Source organism: Pleurodeles waltl, chromosome 1_2 (genome assembly GCF_031143425.1).
Source record: "Pleurodeles waltl isolate 20211129_DDA chromosome 1_2, aPleWal1.hap1.20221129, whole genome shotgun sequence".
NCBI lineage: Eukaryota > Metazoa > Chordata > Amphibia > Caudata > Salamandridae > Pleurodeles > Pleurodeles waltl.
In genome coordinates this window covers 656,749,340-656,776,282 of record NC_090437.1, presented here as the reverse complement: position 1 = coordinate 656,776,282, position 26,943 = coordinate 656,749,340, and the positions used below count along the sequence as shown (strand labels likewise).

At 45.0% G+C, this 26,943-nt stretch overlaps 1 protein-coding gene across 1 annotated transcript in view; it reads right to left on the bottom strand.

Annotated features, from left to right (window-relative positions):
• Nucleotides 1-26,943, bottom strand: part of RNF150 (ring finger protein 150) — a 437,576-nt gene that overhangs the window by 83,103 nt on the left and 327,530 nt on the right. Inside the window, exons 5-6 of the mRNA XM_069242581.1 lie at nucleotides 14,179-14,275; nucleotides 4,113-4,323 (exon numbers count right to left, since the gene is read on the bottom strand). Of these exons, the coding sequence (XP_069098682.1) occupies nucleotides 4,113-4,323; nucleotides 14,179-14,275 (308 nt within the window). The remainder of the gene's footprint in view (nucleotides 1-4,112; nucleotides 4,324-14,178; nucleotides 14,276-26,943) is intronic.

The following is a 26,943-nucleotide window of genomic DNA, read 5'->3' as shown; positions in this document are numbered from 1 at the left end:
ATTCTCTTCTGCCTGTTCCCATTCTTGCGCCGTTATAGCTACGTCTCCTAAAACAGTGCTCACTACATCCTTTGACTCTTCCTCCAGGAACCCTTCTTCACTCACAGGCGCTCTAGACAAATAGTCTGCAATAACATTCTTACTACCCTTCACAAATTCCACCGTAAAATTGTAGCTCAAAACTGACAACAACCATTTAGAAATTCGTGGGGTAATACCTCCTTCCAGCCCACGTCCCCCTTTAAAAATGTAAGTAAGTGGCTTGTGATCGGTCTTCAATTTAAAGGGTAAACCCCACAAGTAAAATTTAAAATGGTTTATTCCCCAACAACAAGCTAGGGCCTCCCTCTCTATTACGGAGTACGAAACTTCAGCACCTTGCAATCTTCTAGACGCAAATCCAATAACGCGTTCCTCACCTTCCTTAACCTGCGTTAACACAGCACCAATACCCACGTTACTAGCGTCAGTTGTCAAAAAGGTTTTGGCACATGAATCAAATATTCCCAACGTAGGAACCTCTGAAATATGATTCTTTAGTTCTTGAAAAGAGTACCTACAACTTTCATCCCACTCATACGTTACTCCCTTCTTCATAAGTTTTCTTAATGGTTCAACAATCTCAGAAAAGTTCTTAACAAACTTGGAGCAATACTCTGCAAGCCCCAGAAATGATCTTAACTCGTCTTTTGAGCCAGGTTCTGGAGCATGTCTGATTGCAGAGACAATGCTCTTCTTTGGCCTAATCCCATGCTCATTTACTGTGTGTCCCAAATATGTTACCTCCTGTTTACGAATCTGACACTTCTCTTTCTTAATCGTTAGACCATTTTTGTTCAACCTATGCATTACTTCATGGAATAAAAGATCATGATCAGACTCATCTTCTCCTATGATCAGTATGTCATCTTGGAAACATAATACACGATTCATGTCCCCAAAAATTCGCTCCATTATCCTTTGGAACACCGCAGAAGCAGAGGCAAGTCCAAAAGGCATCCTCTTATATCTGAAAGCTCCTAGCGGTGTTACAAAGGAGGTTACATGTCGCGACTCCACATGCAAATTTATTTGGTGATACGCAGAGGACATGTCCAAAACACTAAATGTATTTCCCTTCGCCTTCACTGACAGCATCTCTGTAATGTTTGGAAGAGGTTGTCGGTCAACCCATATACACTTGTTGAGATCTCTAAGGTCGATACATAAGCGAATCTTGCCATCATCCTTCGGTGCAACGACAACCGGGGCCAACCATTCAGAAGATTCGATCGGTTCGATAATATCTTCCTTCAACAGTTTCTCTAATTCTTGTTTCAATGGCTCCCTCATTAAGTTTGGAACATTTCTTACTTTATGCACAACAGGTGTAGCATTTTTTTTCAGTATAATCTTATGTACAAATCCCTTTAATAGTCCTAATTTAGAAGAGAAAACCTCTGGATATCTCGCAATTAAACCATGTTCAATAGATTCTGTCACAACACCAATACCACTCTCCTCAGTGAGTGACACAGGTTCCTTTGCGTTAGGATTCAAAATTATACCAAGATCTTTCTGATGGCGCCAACCAAGAAGATTTGTACCAGAATCTGTAATATACACCTTTCCCTGAATGATCCTTTCTTTGAATGAAATCATCATGCAGCACATTCCAATAATCTCTATTCTTCTTCCTGCATATCCCACTGCTTTTATATCAGGTGTTGATAGATTTTTGCATAAAGAATTTGTCCATCCAGACTCGAACACTTCTTTTGAAATAAGAGTGAATAAACTCCCTGAATCCACAAGTAACCTAACCGGAACATCATCTAACATAGCTTGGATATGCGGTTTATCAAGTGCCTCAGTGCTCTCCTTTCTGATTTTTTGTAGAGAAACTTCTTCACAATTGTGGAAAACCAATTCTCCATGAACTGTCAAGATTATATCTTCTACATCTTCGCATATGTCTTGCACTTCCTGAACCATCTTGTTATTATTACCCAATTTGAGTTTGCAAACCTTGGCAAAATGCCCCCTTTTTCCACAATTGCGACAAATAGCATTCCTAGCAGCGCACATTTTACTAGAAGCGATATGCCCCGGAGCGTCGCATCGATAACATTTTATTACTCTCCAATCTTGTGTTTTCCGTTTCTCAACTTTATTCTCCTTAACACCATCATCATCTTTATCAAACTTGTTCCATCGCACTGCACCACGAGGTTCTTCTTTCCTCTTGATTTCTGCTACAATCCCTTGTTCAGCTTGTGTAGATTTTACATCCATTTCTTGCAGCCACACAGCTGCATGCTCCATTCTTTTAGCAATCTGTATTGCCTCTTCCAAGTTCGGATCCCTCATTAGTAATTTTTCGCGTATCCTTTTATCACTTGTACACCTCACAAGTTGATCCCTTATTAGAGAATCAAGTAGATGATCAAATTCACAGGATAGCCCTAGGCCCCTTAAACTCGCCACATAAGATGCAATGTCCTCATCTTTCCGCTGTATCCTTGAAAAAAACTTATGACGTTGCAATACCAAATTTGTTTTTGGAATGAATTGTATATCTAACATCTGCATAGACATGTCAAAGACGTTAGAAGGATGACCATCTCCCACTCCTAACGATACTTCTGGTAAATTTTCATATATCCTTCTACCTTCAATACCAAGGTGATGCAACAATATAGCTTGGCGTCTAGGAGGGGCATATCGATCATTGCCACTAGCTAACATATAGGTATTAAAAATTTTCTTCCACTGCTTCCAAGGTATGGATGGATCTCCTGGAGTTGGAAGAAATGGGGGTGGCGCTAATATACTTTGATCACCCATTTCCCCCTTTTTTTTTTTTTTTTTTTCTTTCTTTGTGCACTAAATGTTCGTTATTTTCTCCAATACAATATAAATGTATTTATAGCATTTATACATTTATTCACATAAGTATAGTTGATAATGAAGAAATATAATAATATATCTTCACTTCCTCAGTTCTTTTCATTCACTGCATTACTGAAATAGTCTTTCTTCAGTTTCATCATTTTTTTTTTTTTTTTCCTTAGTCCCTTTTCAACTCCGTTCTGATGCAGGTAAGCTTGTTTATACTTGGAACAATCCGACTTTGCACTAAAATGTGTTAAAAGTCCTTCAAGCGATGTGCGCCGGTATTTGTTTAATTTGTTTTTAAAAAAAAATCACCACGTGTTAACGCGCGCATAGTCCTCGCGTTTATTTACTTTTCAAGCAACGCGCGGCAGACACAGCCAGTTGCTTTCAGCGCGTGTCAACGCGCGCACGGCTATTTTTCCCTCAGCGCGAGATGAATGCCAACAGATTAATCGGCGCGTGGGAACACGGGCACAGTTATAACGGTTCAAAAAGTACAATTTGGTTGTTAAAAAAAAAATAAAAAAATTCCAAGTTGAAGAGTAACGCCGGTAAAAGAGATTATTTTTGCTTTGAGTACCTTTTGTCGAAGCTCCCTCGAAGATTATTATCAATATATTCAATACTCCAGGAGTGAAGGTGTCCTTCAGCCTGTCTCCTGCACAGGTCCTCGTCGCCAATGTTAAGTTCAACTCCACAGACTTCTTCTTTCTTCTTTCAAATTATCTTTATTATGACATGAAGTCTCAACACCTTCAGCAGATACAGAAACAACTCCTCTTTCTTCTCCTCCCAGATCCTTCACCTCCCTTCATTCTATTCCACACCTCATCCTCTACCTCATCACATTCTAGATTCCATAAAGGAGATACTACAATAAATGGTAAATCTCCACAGGTGGCAAACAAAATGCAACAACTGGTAGAGATATAATCCTTGCTCTGGAAGAAGGGTACAAGGGACAAGAGAGACAGAAATGAAAGACAATCACAAAGGAATGGCACACTTCACGTTTCCAATGGTGACCTAGTAGCCAATATTACACAATGCAAAAAAAAAAAACACAGATGTGTGGGTGGTCCTGATCATGCATCCACAGCCCAGAAAGTTAGGGCAGCAAATTGCCTTGCCAATTTTAACACACAATGAATTCCAGTTTCTAAAAGTCATACTATTGAAAGCTTGATTAATTTGATGTTTTGACAAAAACATTAATCTAAACAGAAGGCACTTACTGCTTGTAGTAAAGTTTACCTCCCCGACCTGGGGGAGGGGCTCTGCATCTGGGATGACCTGTAACACACCCACAGTACGAACACCAGGATCCAGAGCCACAGAGCTTTCGTTCACAGTTACATCACTTGCTCCTGTAATCTGATTGGTTGGTGGTCCCCCTAAGGAAGCCTCGAAATCCGGAGGGATGTCATCCAGGCAATCTGCATTTGGCTAAAGAAAAGACAGGTAAGTTGCACGTGTTGCAATAGCTAGTGATGACTTTGTATTTTGAGTATGTCATTTTCAATATTTCTTTTGAAAAAGGTAATTTATTTTATATGGCATTTGAATTTACCAAGATTCATGATAGAAAGGTTGACAACATCCTAGGGCTAGATATGCCAGTCACTTGCTCTGGCACATATGTATTCCTCGAGGACACAGGCTTGGCTAATTTTGAAATGTAAGCAATTTTGACATTCACAAGTCAGCACAGCATAATCTGCTCTAACTTTAGAACCTCGGTACAAATGCTTTCCATGACACCGCGGATTATACTCTGTTGTTATTGTTATCTGGCATTTACATAGAGCACATTTGACCATTAATATGTCTTTGCTGCTCCTTCTGTCATTTTAGCTTGACTTTCCAAATCTACAATCTAAAACTGTTAATGCTTTTTACTTGAACTAGACTCCTGGGTCCCCTGGCTTGCTCTAGACAGATCAACTGCACAGTCGGAACTAATGGAGACATGCGGATCCACCATCAGACAGAAGCGCTCCAGCAAGAGGCAGAACTCTGCAATTCCTTTAGTCTCGCCCCACAGTTACCCTGGTCCCGCCCAAAAGTAGTGCTGAAACTTCTACTTTAGCACTGCAACCACAAAACTCTATGCATGGCTATCAGAAAATCCGCTTTCAATTATTTCGTAATGCCTACTTCTAATAGTTTACTGACATATAGCTAGGCAAACAGACATCACTGGCATTGGGTGTGTGCAAAGTCTTGTGGATATCGCAAAGCACACAACTGTTGGGAAAAAAAAAGGAAACACACACAAACAAGCATTGGCATAACCAACAGGTCTAGCCTTTGGGACCTTATAGGTATTTAGCCATGAAGCACATTAAAACTTTATCAGAAATAACTGTGTTTGTGCATTCTTTCGTACACTTGGCATTAGACTGTAATGGTCAGAACATCCCCTAGGGGCACCATAATAAAAATAGCATTTCTAAAAAACATGGCTATGTAACCATATAGTGAGCCCCTAGAGAGCATAAGCACATGAAAAGAGAAAGGCAGAGAGCAATGCAGTGTAACCATACATTCAGCCTCTAGAGGGCCTAGGGAATTACACATTTTCAGCCCTAGCACGCCTGCTAGAATATTATTACAAACAAGGCCCTTAAAGGACAACGTACTCTAGCTGTAAAGCAAAAGCTCCAGCCCTGAGAGAGCTTATAAAGACATTGAATGGAGCGAGAGGTTATGATCTTGCCCCCCCAACCTAGTGTGGGGACCCAGAGGATGAGCTGGACAGAAAGAGCATGTCGTGCTGAACGTTTTGGTGGTGGTCTCATTGCACTAGGGCCACCACAGGCTGAGTTATGGGCAAAAATGTGTTGCAACAGGAATGCCCCGCAAAGCATATAGGGCGAGTTTCCTGAATGTAATGAATATTGTAGTATCAGCTCTCCCGCTGTGCTGGGGAGAGCCATGTTGAGGGCTTCCCTTGTGTTTTTTCTATTTAAAAGGAGCCAGTTTGTATATTTTTGAACTGCTAAACTTGGAAAGAATTTAGGAATGGGGCTGTAAATTTACCGGAGTTTATGTGAAGCGCTCCAATCTTTCACTCAAGTTCGCACCATATAAAACTGCAATAAAAAAAATTATAAATAAAAAAGAATCCCCCTCCAGCTTGCAACCTTTGTCGACTGCAGACACTGCAAAGAAACGGTGCGATGCAAGATGGAAAAACAACATACCGCCACCCGAAGCGGAGAGGCAAAAGAAAAAAGCAGTGCAACAACAATAAGGTATAAGGGCAGTCGTGCAATAATCCATGTAACAGGGTCAGTCTCCAAGGCGGTAACAAAACAGCCTCAACGCGAGACACACTTAAAGCAGTTACCTAACAAACAAAAGGAATTTTGAAAGGCAGGCCAAGGAACAAATGAAAGTGATGGGCGTGGTGAAAGTCCACAGAAGTAGATTACAGCATGTCGAGAGAGAGCGCAAGCATCTGACTATGCTAAAAACTAGGAAAAAGCTATGCAAGGAATTCACTGGCACAGAAAAATGCATGCAAATCCAAAGTGCAAAGTGTGAGAAAGCAGGAAAAGCAGGGCATTCTACAAGTTGCAGTAAGACCGGTAATCGTGAAATATGTGAAACTGCATTTGCATAATAAAACCTTTGCACAGCCCTAATCTATGTTTAGGTACAGCTTTAACGGTGGCTTAGAATCACTTATGGAGAATCTTTTGGAGAGAAGTCAGAAGGGAGCCCTACACTAATGAACCCATACTTTATTGTATCATGTACCCAGCAATTCACAATAGCCAATTTAACATTAGACTGTGCATTAAGTGGACTGAAGTGAGAAACAGATTATTTGATGTGAGAGGGATCGAAAAGAGTGTGTACGCCGGATATCAGACTCTTATGATGGCAAAATCAGGAGGAAGCACTAGGCTAGATGCCAGCCACTGGTCCCGGCTGATCTTTCCAACTAGCACCCCATCCTTTTTTTCCCTCCAACTTAGAGCACTACTTGGAAACTTAGGTGACTGCCTACCCCGCCTATGTGAAAAGCCAACCCTGGCAAAATCCAATGCTCCATATGAAGGAGGAGTGCAGAGAACACTGTCACCCTGCTCACATGCCTCTCATCACTTTAGTGGTAAATGTGCCTCACACTGCACAGCTGAAATAACTCCTAGACCGTGATGTAGCAGACATTTTAGTACTATCCCTCATACCACAGTGATCATCTATGTATTACAGTTTATGCATTGTGTTAACCAAAGTACTAATAGTTTAGTTGTAAAGTGATGCACTGAAACACCAGATTTGTGTGCATTCACTCTAGACTAGCTAATGAAACTCATGCAGTATAGCTTTAAAATCTCATGTTTGAGGAATTATTTTGTCATTATGTTATATTTTAGTGTGTAAACTAGTAGTCTGCATAAAAACGATATTAGATTTCTAATAGAAAATGTTTTTAAATCCTATGCAAATGTAGTGAAAAGTGGTTCTACACCATATTGACAGAAATGTATTAAGTTATTTTGTTTAAAAGTTACTGTAACATGAACGCTAATAGAAGTTTATTAATGTTGACTTTATAATTTGCGTGTTGTCTTATTTGCATGAATTAATGTACTGTTCTAATTCATTTGCATTAGCCTAAGTGAGACCTGTTAGTCCCTGTATTGTGATTGCGCAGAAAATGTCTAATTACCTTGCTAACGTAAACCTTTCTTCCAGATTTCGTTCTCATGAGAATGCTAGCTTGATAATAGATGTCTATTGTTCTACACATTGCGAGTATGGGAAGTTGTCCTCACACACAATACATTTAGGACTGTGGACTAGCAAAATATACAACCACTATAATTCCATTATTCCATGCACTATTGCATGGAAGAGTACAGATGGACACTGTTCTCGTGAACGTCTTGAGAATCTTCACCAATGTTACAGTCTAGTCGTGTGATCATTTTCTATTGGCTGTTACACATTCAACGCCATGTGGAACGATGGATGGGCAAATCATTTTGCCCTATGAACTTTAATATACCATTCCCTAACTGGGCTGAGATCAGAACACTTTTTTTTCCATTCTTTGCTGCATGCTGGACCCTTGGGCTCTGAGAGGTTTAGTCTCCTCTAACCTTGCCCCTTTGTGAAATGCTTTGCTGAGACTTAAAGATTTTCCCTTGACCCAAAGAGGAAGACTCTTCACCAACCTTCTGAGATGTTGAAGCCTTCCGCTTAACTCACCTTCTGCCTTCTTTAGTTAGTGATTTGTTGCCCAAGAGTTCCTTTTTCTAAATTCTTTTTGCCCTTCTGTCTTTTATCCGCATGTCTTCAGCCCAGCACGTTAATCTCCGATTGGCTAATTTGTAGTGTTTTCCCTTGCCCAAGCTAGCTAAAACATAGATGATTTATATTGCCTTAATGCTTATTAGAATTGAGCAACCTTATCAGGGAATTCTGCTAGTGTTTTGTATTGTATTTGTTAAGTGTTTAGTTCTTCTAATGCTAGTTCGTTTAAACCTTTTTCATAACCTTGGGCAACCCTTGGTGATCTTGTATCTTTCTAACTTTGACTTGAGAGTTGTCTACATGACTGAGTTTGGAATAAAACCCCTTAACTTTAATCTTAACTGTATTTTTCTGTGTGTGGTCACATTGGTCATACTGTGTAGTTGAATTGGCTTGCATTGAAATCTAATTACTTGTTCTCCACACCCTTATGCTGGGCCCAAAGATTAACTGACCTTGTCAGGCATTGATTCCTGCAAAAGAAGAAATGTGTCAAAAACTGTGTTCTTTCTTTTGGACAGTGAAACTAAAATTGCCATTGAAAGTGTGTCCCGGCACTCAAAGCAACTGCCAGAGTCACTGAAAGGGAGCACATCTCTCACACTTTCAAAACTTGGCCATCATTGTAACACCACACACAAACTAGCAGTCTATTCAGATGACATAATGTTTATCCCAGGCTACCAACAATTTTCCCCCATGACTGCTCCACTCTACCTTTCCAGGACACTTGTCACTCACTTATGGACCTAAATGGCATCACTGCTTTGACCAAAGGCTATCCAACATTAGTCCACGAGGTCTGGATGCAAGCCAGCTTTTGAAGATAGCCACCAGCGGTGAGAATGGCTTCTCTTTAGATACTCTGTACCCTACTGTATTTTATGTGGATATACTTAAAATCTGGCATGGATTAGATCCTCTCAGACCTACAATGGACAACACTGTTGCAACAGCCTTGTTTTCTTTATTAACATACAAGCTGGTCCACATGAATTCTGTGACAATGGTGGATCAAACTATGAAGTAGTGTTGACTAAATTAAGTATCAAGGAAAGGCACATTATGTGGTATTACCTTTCTACTTTGGCATTTTACCACACACAGATATAAATGGCTGTCAATGCCATAGAAAACATAAAGGTTTCAAATTAAACATATTCAGCAGGTCTACTCTAAATATTATGTATCAACAAATAATTCTTCTGTCTTGCCAGGAAGCACGACTTCAGTTATACTGTTCATAACCAATGCCCAGAGTAAAAAAAGAGTGTGAAAAAAAACATAAAATGCTGCACTCAGGAGTAATGAAGCCTATATTTAAACAGTAGTGTAAACGAATGTGTGCTTCATTTATTCTGCACAACTCAAATCTGAATTCAAAGTGGTCTTCAGTTTTGGGAGTATTTTGTGTCCAAACTACAATCCTGTCGAGTCAACTGTTTCTACTAAGAAACAGCATTGCAGACAATATTGCACATCACTTTTTTTTGTGAACAAATTTTACTGGCATTTGTATAACATAATCCCAGAATCGGACGGGCAACAGCTACTAAAACTACAGTCCCCATCACAGTCCCACAGTCACAACCCCAGAGGGCACCATCACGTACAGTATTTCCTCCACTAAAGATAAAGTGAACCCACTCCCAGTTGGCCCTCTATCAGCATCCATGCCTTTGAAAGGACCAACTATCCACTCCCCTCCCACTTTAGCTAGACCTCCACCCTCCCAACCCCTTTCTCCCATTCAGCTTACCCGGTACGGTGTCCTGCACTGGTGTGAGCTAGTTCAAGCCAGAGCCTCGCTGCCATCAAAAGGAGGTAGGAATCCCAGAAGGGGGCATAAGTGGCGCCACCAGACAGCAGGGACCTCAGATGTGCAGCCATGCAGCAATCCACACTCAACAATATCTAGCAATCATGCTAGTACTACCAGACGCTCTAATTCAGTTACCCAACCCTATGGCACCCCCCCCAAGGCTGAATCACTGTCCGAGGCCCTGTCCTCCATTCTCAGCTCTTCCACCAGGATCTCCATTACCTGTACAGCTTCTATGAAGCCCACACCTCTCTTTGAGTCCCTTAGGAGAGTAACACTTTCGTATTTCACCCACCAAAGCAATTCCCATTTCCACCAAGATACTGTGGGGTCCATTGCGGATTTCCAATGGAGCATGATTTGTCGCTTAACCAGGGTGAGAGCTAGTTCCATAAACTTAGTCATGCTTTTGCGCCTAAGCCCAACAAGCACACCCGGGGTTCCAACTATATTGTGACCTGAGACGGTAATGAGCAGTTTAAAAATATTACCCCAGTGGGCTGTGAACCGCAGGCATTCCCAAACCATATGTAAGAACTCCGCCCTAGGCCCCACCCAGAGGGCAAGCGGCATCAGCCTGCTGGAAAAACCTACTGATTCTCCCATGTTTAAGGTACGCTCTATGCAAAAAGTTTTAAATGATCAGTTTGAGTTGTGCATTTCTGGGGACCTTCGGGATCTGTTCGGTTATTTTCTCAGGTATCCTCATTAAGAGGTGTCTCCAGATCTGCCTCCCATTTATTTTTCAGTGCAACCAAGGGTGCATCAATGTCTTTCCCAAGGGCTTTTCAGAAACCTGAAGCAATCCTACTATCCCCAACGTAGGAACAAATAAAGTGGCAACCCTGATTCTCCTAGGACCTCCACGATTCCCCAGCCAGGTTTCTCGAAGCGCTGCTACCAGTGCCCCATACACTAAGAAGTGATCCACTGGCAGGTCACACTCCGCTCGCAGGCCCTGAAATGGCACCAGTTCACCCACTCTATACAAGTCCCCAAGCATCCCAGTGTATTGTTCTGTCCCAGCAGTTAGCCTACCCCTGTGAGCCAATGGGAGAAGTTCAGGTAGCCATCACTATGGCGTACTAGGGGAATAAGGGCGTTTCACTCTGGTCTTCTGCAAGCAGCGGGTCCAGCAACATTTGACGACCACCTATAAATCCTGCATATTTGCCTCCGTGTGGCAGGGCTCCAGCATCAACCATGCAAACCACAGCCTCTGTGCCCCCTCAAGGAAACTTGGGACACCCTTCTTCACCCGCCTGCACCCACCTCATCACCCACGTCAACTGTACCGCTAGATAGCATCTCTAAGTCTGGGGCTGCCAGGTCACCCTCCACCAGAAAGTGCTGGAGTTTAGCCAGCAACATCAACCGTCTGCTCGTCTCCAAAAAGAAGACAACCAGCAAGGAATGTATTTCCCAGAATATCGCCCTGGGAACCCGCACTGGCAGCATACTAAAAAAAAATAGAGGAGTCTGGGCAGCACCATCATTTTAACCGCCACCATCCTCCCCACCACAGACAGTGGGACTGTCTTCCAGAAGGGCATCGACATTCGCAGGGAGGCCATGGACACACCATCTACTGCCTGGTATATACGGACTCCGAGACATTTGAACAAGGTCGGTTCCGATACTACATTCTGCGCTGTCAGGGCTGGACCCATATTTGGCTGAATCTAAAATAATCAGATTTTCCGCCACTTAACCTGCAGACCTGAGACAACCCCAAACCGGTCGAAGAAGTGTATAGCTTTGCTGGGGTCGGAAATCCCGATGAGAAAAAGCAACAAATCATCCATGTATAACACAGTATGACGCAGTCTACTGTGGCTGGATACCCCCTCACAATGGCCAAAGGAGCGGCTTGCCAGTGGCTCCACCTCTATTGCAAACAACAGGCAGAGAGATCTGGCAGCCCTTCCGGGTGCCCCTTTCCACCCAATAAGCATCCAGGATCACTCCCCCAAGTCTAACTGGTGCTGTGGGATTGAAATACAAGAGCTGCATCCATTTGATAAATCCAGGCCCTAGGCCCATCCATTCCACCACAGCATACAGGTAGCATCAATCCAGATCGCCTAATGCCTTCAGATATTGCATATCACATATGTGCCTCGCAGGATGGCATTATAAGGTTCTAGACATCCAACATTGAGAAGAAAAGTAAAATATTTAGAAAAGCCCATCCCCAGGTCGTAAGCTGGGGACATTGATACAATCTAGGTAACATATTCACCAGCAGCTGTTTGATTTCTGAATACAGTTATCAACATCTGAAAGGTGACTAGCTGCCACGGCATTGTAGCAGATATGCCATGCTGCAGTAACTTTGGAATCGGTTGACTTAAATGAAACTACACAGCAGATAACCAGTAAGTGGCAAATCCACAATTAACTGGAAAATGTCACACTCCCTTTTTTGCATGTTTTCACTGGCTTTGCATGTGGGATATGTATATGATACTGATTTGTGTTAAAATCTACACTATCTGTATTTTATTCGACTTATCCTGTTCTGTTTATTCTGGAAGAAGGACGCTATCCAGCACGATCAGTCGTCCCACCTCCAAATATGACCACTTCACACATGTCATCTCTTGTTCAAAGGCGCCAGAGACCAATATCATAGGGCATATACAAAACAGCATGTCTAACTTACTGGGTCCTACGCCTAAAGACTTCTCAAATAAACTGATCATCTCTAGGGGCCCCTTTATGGTGAGAAGCAAAAAAAAATATCAATACTAGAAGGCAAAAAAGGTTTCTTCGTGCAGTGCACTTAAGTTATGAAACTCTGCCCGGAACCGTGAGACTAAACAAATCCTTCAGCCATTTTAAACAGTCCCTGAAATGCAACCGTTATAAAAACACAAACTCACCCACCTAATAGATCTTTCGCCAACAACGTTATTCAAGAAACTATTCACGGAATCTGAAATACTTGATTTGACGTTCGCCAGTCTGGTTCGACTGCCTCCAAGTTGCTTAAGGTGGAAATACGGCAGTTCTGGTAATACAGTTTATTGAAGGAGCACAAGGGTCAACTTTGCATTGTATTACTCGAGCCGATGGCAGACCTCGCCTCTTCCTCATTGTAACTACCCGGCTCAACGACGGTCCTAATCATTGTGTAACTTCCACCCTTATTTATTGCCCGATAAATGCCTGTGATTCTCGCGAGGCAGTCCAACATCCTCCGAACTATGTTTGACCCAATAAAAACAAAAAACTTGGAATACATAAACTGTTACTCAAAATGTCCCCGCACGATAACCGGTGTTTCACGCAGCACATAAAACAAAAGTACTACAAAACGAATCCTCAGGTGGTCTCCAAACAGGGCCTCTGATTACAATAACGTTGCAGCAACAGCTAAGAGCACCCGTGCCTTCATAATCACAATTTCAAGTGCATACTACAGCGCTGCGAGGCACCACTGTCTGCAACAACCCAAATACGGTGTCATTAAACAACTGAAGCAGGGGTTGAGCTAAAGCTGTTAAGGTATACCCGACTTAAACCATCACCTCAGAAGAACACGTCCGTGCTCCCAACATTGTTATTTTGATTCATTTGCCTGCCACCAGTGCTTTAAATGGAAAAATAGAAGTGCAGGTACTCTGTAATAGAGTACCTGCTTGTTTCTGAGAAGTGCCGGTACTCTCCAATTAAAAGTATTACGTTTTTCTTGAGATATGCCGGTACTCTCCCACTCAAAATAAAAAAGTGCCGGTACTCAGTACCGGAGAGTACCGGCCCATTTAAAGCACTGCCTGCCACCCGTCCCGTTCATTTCTAGCTCTCGCACAGACGACCTTTCATCTGCTGAATGACAAGAGGTCTCTCAGATGAGTAAGCATGTGGACCATCACATGGCAGAGGTTAGAAATGTCAGTTTCGTAACAGACATGAAGATGCACGGCGCGCCGGTTCCAGGCTACGGCTGCACCCGAAGAAGACATAAAGGTTACGAGGGCGTCATCTCTCCTGACGTCAGGCGCCGCGGCGGCCTCCTTCAAGTCAGGGCGGCTGGGCCCGAGGCACCACAAACACACATTCAGGGTTTTATTATCCTTCATGAACCAGGCGAAATGCCAACTTATCGCTCTATTTTTAGATTCCCTTGGGCAGCCCGATATAGATGAAGAGCTGAAACGTGGAGTGAGGTGCAGGAGACGGTGCAGCAGTCTAACACTCACCGGAAATCCGAGCGCTTTGAGGATGTTCATTTTACACATCGGACAGGTGCGGTGGTCGAGGAGCCAGGGGTCCACACAGGATCTGTGGAAAAGATGCCTGAAATCAGGAAGAGAAACAAGTTACCACTCTAAACATACACTAGCAAACCTCTAGATTTAAAACTGACATCTCGCTCACTGTTTTTCATGCGTCTCGAAATTTTAATAATGTTTAAAAAAATATACGCAAACTTACATAAGGTTTTCGTCGATAGTGCAAATTGAGAGACACACTAGGCGCATAACAATGATATATAGGGGATGTAAGCTCGCCCATTGCTTACAATTGGTTGGCTTCTTATTCTTGTCCCACCTTGTCAATCTTGTGTTGGTCCCTCCATCTAATCTGATTTGCTGGTTTCTATGCTTCCACTGTTTGTTTTTCAACCACTACCTTTTAGTGTCCAGCCTGCAAGTGCATTCTAGCAAAGGGCTTGTAGCCCCCCTGTAGCTTGCCATTTGTTGGTCTGCGTGGAACTCTGATTTACAGCCCCGTAATTTGTCACTGCAGGCCTGGCATAATTTCCTTTCCTGTGTGTGAAACAGGGACCAAGCACTGAGTGAACCAACTTAATCAGTGCCCGTCGATTGCACACGACCTAATTGATATACTATTTTGTTCTTCCAAACTTCTAGAGCCCTGCAAACGGAAGGCGTGTGACTGTCAAAAACGTGCCCAGCAGGACAAACAAAATTGCAAAGTTTTTTAAATTTTCTTATAGCTAACTTTCTTTCCATTTTGACAATTTTCCTTTTCTCAGTGTACACCCTTTTTTTCTTTTTGCTCATCGGCGCTGTTCTCAAAGGTGACGATTATCTTGTTCTAAATATTGAAAAGCGACATTGTTTCCTTCTATGCGTAATTTCTGAAATGATGCTTTAGCACATAACTGTGCAGTACACCTCAGTCCAGCCCACTACAATCCACTGCAACCCACCCCACTACAACCCACCCAGCTCCAATCCTTCTAATGCACCCCAATCTAATCTACCCCACTCCAGTCCACCCAACTCCAATGCAAGTCAATCTACACCACTACAAAACAACCTGCCCCACTTCAATCCAAACCAATATGCCCCAAACCCATCTACCCCACTCCAATCCAACCCACTTTAATCCAAAACAATCTGTCCCACTCCCATCTACCCCACTCCAATCCAACCCACTTTAATCCAAAACAATCTGCCCCACTCCCATCTAACCCACTCCAATCCAACCCACTTTAATCCAAAACAATCTGCCCCACTCCAATCTGCTCTACTCACTCGACTCCACCCCACTCATTCAACTCCACCCCCTCACTCGACTCCACATCACAATCCACCTCACTCAGTCCAATCCACCCCACCCCGATCCACTCCACTGCAGTCCACTCCACACCACTCTAATCCAACTCAACCCACATCATCCCACTCCAATCCACCACTCTCTGCTCCAATCCACCCCACTCTACCCCAATACAATCCACCCCACCCCAATTTAGACCACCACACTCCAATCCAATCCATCCAGCCTATCCCACTCCAATCCAATCCACCCCATGTCACTACAATCCACTCCAATCCACCCCATCCCAATTCAGTCCACCCCACCTCAATGCAATCAACCCCGCTCCAATCCACCCCACTCCAGTCCAACACACCACACTCCAATCCAATCCACCCTGCCCCCACTGCAATCTAATCTATCCCACTACAGCCCACCACACCCAAATTCAATCCACCCATCCCATTTCAGTCCACCCACTCCAATACACGCTATTCACTCCAATCCACCACTCTACTCCAATCCACCCTAATCCAATCCAACCCACTCCAATCCAGGGAATCAAATCCACCCCACTACAATCCACTCCACCCCATCACTCCAATCCAAACCACCCAATCCAATCTAATCCACCCCAATCAAATCCACCCCACTCTTCCCCAATCCAATCCAACCTACTCTACTCCAATCCAATCCATCCCACTTTACTCCAATCCAACACACTACCCCAATCCACTCTAACACACTCCACCCTTTTTCAGCTCCCTCCACAACACTCTCTGCCACTGAACCATTGAATTATACTCCCCTCTACTCAACTATATGACACTCTACTCCACCAAATCCACTCTATGACACTCTACTCCCCCACCCTCCTCTGACACTCCACACCACTAACTTTTAGCCATGCTGGACAGAAGCCCCACTGGTGAACAACATGGCAAAACACATTGCCAAAGCAAATAGCTCTTGTATAGGCAAGACCTACTGGCTTTGCCAATGCTTGTTTTCTTTTGGGTTAAACACGCAATGGGAATGCATGTATTTTTCAGTTGTCTCCTTTGGGTACGTCTCTCCTCATTCACTCCAAATTGCTCTCTGTCACCCATGTGCTCCCCCCCAACCCCTCCATGTTGCACTCACCCTTGTGTACTCCTGACGTTACTTCCTTGCCTATGTGCTTCTCTCCTTTGCTGGCTCCAAGTTCTGTTTTGACAATTTCATCCAGGCATCCATCTACACTGTCTTTAACTCATCCAGCCACTGTTTTAATCATCCATTTTTACATCCATCCTTTCACTCATCCATTCTTTTGCTCAGCCAGCCATACTTTAACTCCATCCATCCACTCATCCGTCCATATACCCTTCCACTCATCCATCTATCTTTTCACTCATTCTACCATCCACTCATCCTTTCTCTCATAATCCATCAACCAAATCCTTTCACTCCATACAGCCATCTTCCCTCCCTTTCACACATATACCCTCTCTCCCTTTCATTCTTCCATTCATACGTCCACCCTTTCACTCATTCATATATGCATTTATCCATCCACCATTTCATCCATCCATCCTTCCTTTCACTCACTCACCCTTCCAAGTTAATTATGAGCCTTTGTCTGCCGAGCTGCAGACAGAAGAGACCCATCATGAGGGGTGGGGGGTGGGGAGGGGTGATGCCCCTTAAGCAGAAGCTTAAATGCACACTTTCCTCATAGTCCACTAGAGCAATTGTTTTCGACAGCTTGTTTCTTCCCTCTCCTGGGCTTCTACAGTTGAGGTTTTAAGGTCGGATAGGAAGTAAAACTAACGGCTGCTACATTTAAAGGAGTATTTCGAAGAGATTTGGTGAAACTATGGTGGAAGGAGCATATCTTTAGTTGACTCGGATGTGAGGCGACGTGAAGTGATGTTGAAGAAGATTGAGGCTTCAAGAGTGAGATTGTATGAAATTGGTCCCCTATCGTTTTAGTCCTGATGAAGACTGTATGTGAGCCCGGAATTAGCCTGAGAGCCAGATGTGTTTTCTCTTTTTTATAATAAAGGAAGGACTCTCTGTTTCTATTGGATAGTTGAGAGACTTATGTTTCTCTTTTTCTTCTAATCATGAGCACTTGCACTTTCTCTTGTCCTTCTAGTTTGGTTTTTTGATAGGAGGTTCTTTTATGTGAACATTTTTGTACATAAATAAAGGATGTTTTTCAAATAAGTATCTTATTATGCTGCATGTAAATTATAGGATATATGTATGTTGTTAGATTTGGTTCCAGAGTGGGCATTGTTGTCTCTTAACAATTTCTACCCAGCCCCTCTTGGGTTTGACAGGGTTACCCTCTGTGGTTTGTAATATACTCTACGGTCGAGATAAGCAGCACTTTGTGTGCTCAGCTCCATAATTGATTTTTTTTCAAAGTGAAATCTAACTAAGCATGTGTTACTCAACATGTGTTACTGCAGGGAGAGCAGCCCCTGCCTTCCTCCTACAGCCTGCCCCTCTAATGATTGTTGCCATCCACTCCCTCCTTGTCCTCATCAGCCTGCCCCACCCCCAGCCACTGCAGTGAATGGAGTTTTGTAACTCCTCCCAGGGCCATTGTTCATGCGCCCCAAAAAAGCTACTGGATCTATGGCATTCTAATTCAACACTCCCTCTCCTATGATGTCACTGCTGTAGCTTGAGCCTGCAGGTCGAAGAAAACGTTGTCCAGATGGTGCTTGCTCAGTAGGACATCAGCAAATTTCACTAGAGTTCACTGAAGAGATTCAGCACAATATCTCAGAGGAGTAATTTCTTTTCAGCTGCTTTGTGTTTATTTTCCATGTTCTTGCCTCTCCCCAAGGGTGGCAGGGCAACGTCCCTTTTGCCCATTAACACCAGTCACCCCTGTCCAGCACACTGCATGCTCCCAGCTTTTCCAGAAATTAGTTCTGTAAACACAGCTCCAATGCAACTTAACCCCTTCCCCGCCATGGACGTAATGGTTACGTCCATGGCAGCGCCCGTGTGGCGCCATGGACGTAACCATTACGTCCTGCTACCGGCCCTCGGGGGAAGCTCTAGTGCTCCCCCCGAGGGCCGCCCCCCCCACCCCCCCCAGGTCAGGGCTGAAAGGGGAATCCCTTCCCCTTCAACCCCCGACCCCCCGCCACCCCCGTGCTGACAATCACAGAGCCTCCCCCATCGCGCTGGAAGCAGAACGAAAGAGAAATGCTCAGCATTTCTCTTTCGATCACGTGGGGGAGGCAAGGAGAGGCTTCAAAGGGAAGGAAATGTATTTCCTTCCCTTTGAAGTCTCTCCCAGGGTTTCAAAAGCCGGATTGCTTGCAATCCGGCTTTTGAAACCCCACTAGACACCAGGGATGTTTTTTTTATTTTTAAACTGACATAAGGGAGAGACCCCTTGGGCAAGGGTCACTCCCAGGGGGGCATTTTTTTTTAAGACCTTTTCTGCCCCCAGGGGGGGCAGAAACCTCTAGACACCAGGGATACTTTTTTCTTTTTGTTGTTGTTTTGTTTTGTGTTTTAGGTGTGGGGAGCGACCCCTTAGGCAAGGGTCGCTCCCATAGGGGGCAAATTATATTTAGGCCATTTCTGCCACCCTTGGGGGCAGATTGGCCTATTTTTATGAGGCCAATCTGCCCCCAAAGGGGGCAGAAACCACTAGACACCAGGGAGTTTTTTTGTTTTTCACATAAGGGGAGCGACCCCTTAGGCAAGGGTCGTTCCCCTGGGGGGCAAATTTATTTTAGGCCATTTCTGCCCCCCATGGCGGCAGATCAGCCTATTGTAATTAGGCAAACCACTAGGCACCAGGGATTTTTTGTTGTTGTTGTTGTTTTACAGATGGGGAGCGTCCCCTTAGGCAAGGGCCGCTCCCCTCGAGGGGCAAATTGTATTTAGGCCATTACTGCCCGCTTTGGGGGCAGATCGGCCGATTATAGGTCAATCTGCCTCCAAGGGGGGGCAGAAACCACTAGGCACCAGGGATCTTTTTTTTGCGCTGTCACGCAAGGGGAGCGACCTTGTAGGCAAGGGTCACTCCCCGGGGGAAGGGGTGGGGGGGAATTTATTTTAGGCCATTTCTGCCCCCCTGGGGGCAGATCGGCCTATTTTTATTAGGCCGATCTGCCGTGGGGGCAGAAACCTCTAGGCGCCAGGGCAACATTTTTTTTTTTGTTTTGTTTTTTTAGAGATGGGGAAAATGCCATTAGGCATGGGTCACTCCCCTGGGGGGCAAATTGTATTTAGACCATTTCTGCCCCCCTTGGGGGCAGATTGGCCGATTTGAGGTCAATCTGCCCCCCAAGGGGACAGAAACCACTTGGCACAGGGATTTTTTTTTGGGCGCCAATGTCACGCAGGGGGAGCAACCCGGTAGGCAAGGGTCGCTCCCGGGCGGGGGTTGGGGGGGTGGGGGGGAGGAATTTATTTTAGGCCATTTCTGCCCCCCCGGGGGCAGATCGGCCTATTGTTATTAGGCTGATCTGCCCCAGGGGGGGCAGAAACCTCTAGGCGCCAGGGCAAATTGTTTTTTTTTTTTTTTTTGTTTGTTTGTTTTTTTAGAGATGGGGAGCGACCCAATAGGCAAGGGTCGCTCCCCTGGGGGGCACATTGTATTTAGACCATTTCTGCCCCCCTTGGGGGCAGATTGGCCGATTTTAGGTCAATCTGCCCCCAAAGGGACAGAAACCACTTGGCACCAGGGATTTTTTTTTTTGGCGCCAATGTCACGCAGGGGGAGCGACCCCGTAGGCAAGGGTTGCTCCCCGGGAGGGGTTGGGGGGTAAATTTATTTTAGGCCATTTTTGCCCCCCCTTGGGGCAGATCGGCCTATTATTATTAGGCCAATCTGCCCCCAAGGGGGGCAGAAACCTCTAGGCGCCAGGGCAAATTCTTTTTTTGTGTTTTTTTTTTTTTTTTTAGAGATGGGGAGTGACCCATTATGCAAGGGTCGCTCCCCTGGGGGGCAAATTGTATTTAGACCATTTCTGCCCCCCTTGGGGGCAGATTGGCCGATTTTAGGTCAATCTGCCCCCAAGGGGGCAGAAACCACTAGGCATCGGGGATTTTTTTTTTGGCGCCAATGTCACGCAGGGGGAGCGACCCCGTAGGCAAGGGTCGCTCCCAGGGGGGAGGGGGTTGGGGGAAAAAATTATTTTAGGCCATTTCTGCCCCCCCTGGGGCCGGCTGAGCTAGAGGCCAAAATCCACAGGTAGGCACTGTTTTCTATGAAAAAATGTGATGTGTCCACGTTGTGTTTTGGGCTATTCCCTGTCGCGGGCGCTAAGCCTACCCACACAAGTGAGGTATCATTTTTATCGGGAGACTTGGGGGAACGCTGGGTGAAAGGGAATTTGTGGCTCCTCTCAGATTCCAGAACTTTCTGTCACCGAAATGTGAGGAAAACGTGTTTTTTTAGCCAAATTTTGAGGTTTGCAAAGGATTATGGGTAACAGAACCTGGTCAGAGCCCCACAAGTCACCCCATCTTGGATTCCCCTGGGTTTCTAGTTTTCAAAAATGCGCTGGTTTGCTAGGTTTCCCCAGGTGCCGGCTGAGCTAGAGGCCAAAATCCACAGGTAGGCACTGTTTTCTATGAAAAAATGTGATGTGTCCATGTTGTGTTTTGGGCCATTTCCTGTCGCGGGCGCTAGGCCTACCCACACAAGTGAGGTATCACTTTTATCGGGACACTTGGGGGAACGCTGGGTGGAAGGAAATTTGTGGCTCCTCTCTGATTCCAGAACTTTCTGTCACCAAAATGTGAGGAAAATGTTTTTTTTTTTTTAGCCAAAGTTTGAGGTTTGCAAAGGATTCTGGGTAACAGAACCTGGTCAGAGCCCCACAAGTCACCCCATCTTGGATTCCCCTAGGTCTCTAGTTTTCAAAAATGCACAGGTTTGGTAGGTTTCCCTAGGTGGCGGCTGAGCTACAGGCCAAAATCTACAGGTAGGCACTTTGCAAAAAACACCTCTGTTTTCTTTAAAAAAATGTGATGTGTCCACGTTGCGTTTTGGGGCATTACCTGTCGCGGGCGCTAGGCCTACCCACACAAGTGAGCTATCATTTTTATCAAGAGACTTGGGGGAACGCTGGGTGAAAGGAAATTTGTGGCTCCTCTCTGATTCCAGAACTTTTTGTCACCAAAATGTGAGGAAAACTTGTATTTGTAGCCAAATGTTGAGGTTTGCAAAGGATTCTGGGTAACAGAACCTGGCCAGAGCCCCACAAATCACCCCATCTTGGATTCCCCTAGGTCTCTAGTTTTCAAAAATGCACAGGTTTGGTAGGTTTCCCTAGGTGCCGGCTGAGCTAGAGGCCAAAATCTACAGGTAGGCACTTTGCAAAAAACACCTCTGTTTTCTTTAAAAAAATGTGATGGGTCCACGTTGCGTTTTGGGGCATTTCCTGTCGCGGGCGCTAGGCCTACCCAAATAAGTGAGGTATCATTTATATCGGGAGACTGGGGGGAACTTAGATTAGCAAAACAAGTGTTATTGCCCCTTGTCTTTCTCTACATTTTTTCCTTCCAAATATAAGAGAGTTTGTAAAAAAGACATCTATTTGAGAAATGCCCTGTAATTCACATGCTAGTATGGTCACCCCGGAATTCAGAGATGTGCAAATAACCACTGCTCCTCAACACCTTATCTTGTGCCCTTTTTGGAAATACAAAGGTTTTCTTGATAGCTATTTTTCACTATTTATATTTCAGCAAATTAATTGCTGTATACCCAGTATAGAATGAAAACGCACTGCAGGGTGCAGCTCATTTATTGGCTCTAGGTACCTAGGGTTCTTGATGAACCTACAAGCCCTATATATCCTCGCAACCAGAAGAGTCCAGCAGACGTAACGGTATATTGCTTTAAAAAATCTGACATTGCAGGAAAAAGTTACAGAGTAAAACGTAGAGAAAAATTGCAGATTTTTTCACCTCAATTTCAATATTTAGCTTTTTCAGTTGTTATTTTCTGTAGGAAACCCTTGTAGGATCTACACAAATTACCCCTTGCTAAATTCAGAATTTGTCTACTTTTCAGAAATGTTGCGGTTTCTGGGATCCAGCATTGGTTTCATGCCCATTTCTGTCACTGACTGGAAGGAGGCTGAAAGCACAAAAAATCGTAAAAATGGGGTATGTCCCAGTAAAATGCCAAAATTGTGTTGAAAAATTGGGTTTTCTGATTCAAGTCTGCCTGTTCCTGAAAGCTAGGAAGCTGGTGATTTTATCATCGCAAACCCTTTGTTGATGCCATTTTCAGGGAAAAAACCACAAGCCTTCTTCTGCAGCCCCTTTTTACCTTTTGTTTGAAAAAAACGAAATTTTCACTGTATTTTGGCTAATTTCTTGGCCTCCTTCTGGGGAACCCACAAAGTCTGGGTACCTCTAGAATCCCTAGGATGTTGGAAAAAAAGGACGCAAATTTGGTGTGGGTAGCTTATGTGAACAAAATGTTATGAGGGCCTAAGCGTGAACTGCCCCAAATAGCCAAAAAAAGGCTTGGCACCTGAGGGGGAAAAGGCCTGGCAGCGAAGGGGTTAAGAGTTACCACAAAAGATATGTGAGGTGTCATTGGTCCTGATTAATGCAGCAAATCCACAGTGACCAGTTTTCTGGTGAAACACGCAGACTCCAGAATAGGGTTTGATAACTTGCGCTGACAGCTTTTAATATTGTCTAAGACTAGTGTGTTCAAATATGAAGCCATATTATTTCACTCGCCATGATTAATTTTAATCCATCATCTGCTTTTGAAGCCATATTCTAATTCAACCCCCTCAATAACGGCAGTTTTTCAGTTTTTTTTAATTAACTTGATATCATGATATCAGGGTTGTAATAGTGTTTTTTAGGGGCCTGCCTTCAAGCCAAACACAAAACCTGGTAAAATAATACATTTCTAACAAAGGACAAATCAAGTAGATCCAAAGTGTGGTAATGTGACTGCACCCTAAGTGTTCCATACCACAATGGTGTAAGAGTTGCAGTATGTTGCATTACATTAACATGTGCCTCTAAAACACCAATGAAACCCAGACCAGAAATCAAATATAAAAGAATCATATAGTTCCACAGGTGTACTAGTCGATATGGTTTGCCATGTACAATAGCTAAATGCTTGCTTTAATAGTTGTTCACCATCTAGTCTTTTTCACCTTTTCTATTACTCCCCAGAGCCTTGAAGGAAATTAAACACTGTTTGTAATTAAACTAAGCAAATCTGGTCTGACGTGGTCACTAGGACATTATTAGTAGCCCGGGATGCTTTTCATTGAGCATGAGCAGGTCCACAACTTGTGAAACTGAAAGTTCCGCTCTTCCACAAGGTGTTTGCAAAGTATCAGAACTCATGATGGAGGCTTCAATCTTCTGCCCAACTCCATGCCTGTGGTTCAGGGTATGTCCAAGAAATGTAAATAGGTGACGAGGGCATCAGAGAGCACTCAATGGCATTGGAATTGTGACACTGCTACTGAGGAAGACCTGTTAGCTCCACCTTCTTCCTACTCTGGCCATAGACAGACAGGGCCCATGGTGGTAATCTTGTTCCTTCAGTGAAAGGGTGGGTGGAGGTGGGGGGGAGGAGTTGCCAAGAAAACATAGGAGCATTGGGAGAGGTAGGAGCTTATGAGAGAGAGGGACCGAACAGTCCAATTCCTGGAGCATATCAGGTTTCAAACAACCATTAATTAGCATTCAGGTGTATGATGACACCAAACAAAACAAGTAACTATCTCTTGGTGTAGTCATTGTAGCCCCCTTACATCAGAGAATGCCAAGCCTGCACAGTTTGGTAATGGAATACCCTCCCTGTTTGCTATCCGCTTGAAATAGCACATTTTGAAAGTTTGCATTTGTGGTTGAGGACTCTCATGTCTGCGTATTATATCTCTGAAAAGCCTGTCTGGAATTGCAAGAATTTATTTAAAAATAGAGCCTTCTGCTTGGCCCAGGGGGCTTTTTTACTCTTGGGCCATCTTGCTCTTATGGGAGCAATGTTCCCACAGGAGCAAGGTTCTAATTGGCTGCCAGCACCATGAAGAAAAATGTTGCCGGCTGCCATCACAGGGATCGGGGACTTTAAACCAGATGTACAACCCTGAGTTTTGTGACTCCCAATTTGCGACTCATTTGCGAGTCGCAAAACCAAATGTACAACAGTGTACCCAATAGGGTCGCAAATGACCTACCTCATTAATATTCATGAGGTAGGTCACAATTTGCTGCCCCATTGGGAATGGCTGCACTCCGGTATGGTGGCCTGCTGGGGACAGCAGACCACTATGGCTGTGAATGCTTTGAAATAAAGCAGGCTTTTAAAAAAAAGATTTCTTAAATGCAGCCTGTTTTCCTTAACACTTCTGGTGCACTGGACGTAACGGTTACGTCCTGGGCAGGACCGCTCGGGTGCCCAGGACGTAACCGTTACGTCCTGCACCCAGCTGTCAGGGGAAGCGCTAGCGCTCCCCCAAGGGGCAAGGGGCAGGGTTGGAAGGGGAATCGCTTCCACTCCCGCCCCTTCTAATGACGTCAGTGCATGATTGAGCGCTGACATCATTAGAGGCCATCAAAAGAACTGGAAGCCTTTTGATTCCTGCGCGTCTCAGGAGGAAGAGGTGAGTTTCTCTTCCGGCCAGAGGGGTGGGGGTGGAGGGATTGCTACAAAAAGAGGCATCGGGGAAAAGGAAAGGGTTTTCCTTTCCCCTGATGCCTCTTTTAGCATTCCTGCTGCCCGATCGGATGCGGTCGGCAGCAAGAATGCCCACTAGGCACCAGGGATTTTGGTTGTGTGTGTTTTTTGTGTGGAGTGGCGGCCCCTTGGGCAAGGGCCGCTCCCCTAAGGGGCCATAATGTTTTATGTCGTTCCTGCCCCCCCCCCCACCCCAAGGATGCCAGGGATTTTGGGCGCTTTGATTTGCCTCCTCGGGGGCAGTTCGACCGATTTTTTTTAGGCCCATCTGCCCGCAAGGGGGACAGAATCCACTAGGCACCAGGGATTTTGTTTGTGTGTGTATGTGTGTGGGTGTTTTTTTTGTGTGGGGGGTGGCCCCTTAGGCAAGGGTCGTCTCCCTAAGGGGGCATAATGCTTTTCACTGTTTCTGCCACCCCTGGGGGCAGATCGGCTAATTATTTTTCAGCCAATCTGTCCCCAGGGGGGCAGATGCCACAAGGACGCCAGGGATGTAGTGTGCTTTTTTTTTTGTGTGGGGGGAGGCCCCTTGGGCAAGGGCCGCTCCCCTAAGGGGCCATAATGTATTACGCCATTTCTGCCCCCCGGGGGCTGATCGGCTAATTATTTTTTAGACGATCTGCCCCAGGAAAGGGGGGGGGTGCTTCCCTAAGGGGGCATAATGTTTTACGCTGTTTCTGCCTCCCTGGGGGCAGATCGGCTCATTATTTGTAAGCCGATCGGCCCCCGGGGGGTGGAAGCCACAAGGACACCAGAGATGTTCTGCACTTTGTTTTTTTGTGTGGGAGGTCGGCCCCTTGGGCATGGGTCGCCCCCAAAGGAGGAAAACACTGTTGGGCAGTCCTGCTCCCCTTTGGAGCAGATCAGCCTATTTTTTTTAGGCCCATCTGCCTGAAAGGGGGCAGAATCCACTAAGCACCAAGAAAAGAAAGAAAGAGAGAAAGAGTGTGTGTGTTTTGTGGGGGGGACCAGCATCTAGGGCAAGGGATGTTGTGCGCTTTGTTTTTTTTTTTGTGTGGGGGGCGGCCCCTTGGGCAAGGGTCACCGGCTCAAAAGGGGGAAAACACTTGTTGGGCACTACTGCCCCCCTTGGGGGTAGATCGACCTATTTATTTCAGGCCCATCTGCCCCTTGGGGGCAGAATCCACTAGGCGCCAGGGATTTCGTTTGTGTGAGTGTTTTTTGTGTGGAGGGGGCGGTCCCTTGAGCAAGGGTCACCCCCTCGCCCAAAGGTGGCAATGTATTTATCCCATTTTTGTTTTAGGCCTATCTTCTGCCCCCCCTATCCCAGGGATTCTTTTTTTTTTCCTTTGTTTTTTTGTGTTGGGGGTGCCCCCTTTAGCAGGGGTCGCCCCCCCAAAGGGGGCAATGCACTGTTCCACTTTGCACCAGGGATATTGTGTTTGTGTGTGTGCGCGCTTTGTGTGTTGGGGGTGGTCCCTTGGGCAAGGAATTCAGCACAGTATGGTGGCCATTCGGCCTTGTTTTTTTTAGGCCCATCTGCCCCCAAGGGGGGTAGAGACCACTAGAGAAAACTTCTAAATGTTTGGTGGTGGGGTGTGTGTCGGAGGAGAGACCTGGGATCAGATATTGGACCGAGCCCCGAAGGTCTCCAGAAACGCCAGGTTTCAGCTCATACACTACTATATTATACACAGGGTGTACTTTACCTCGAAAAGGCTCCAGGAGCACTTGCATGTACTAGACGCGAAATGCCCCAGATGTGGGGAGGAGGCGGCAGATCTAATACACATGCTTTGGT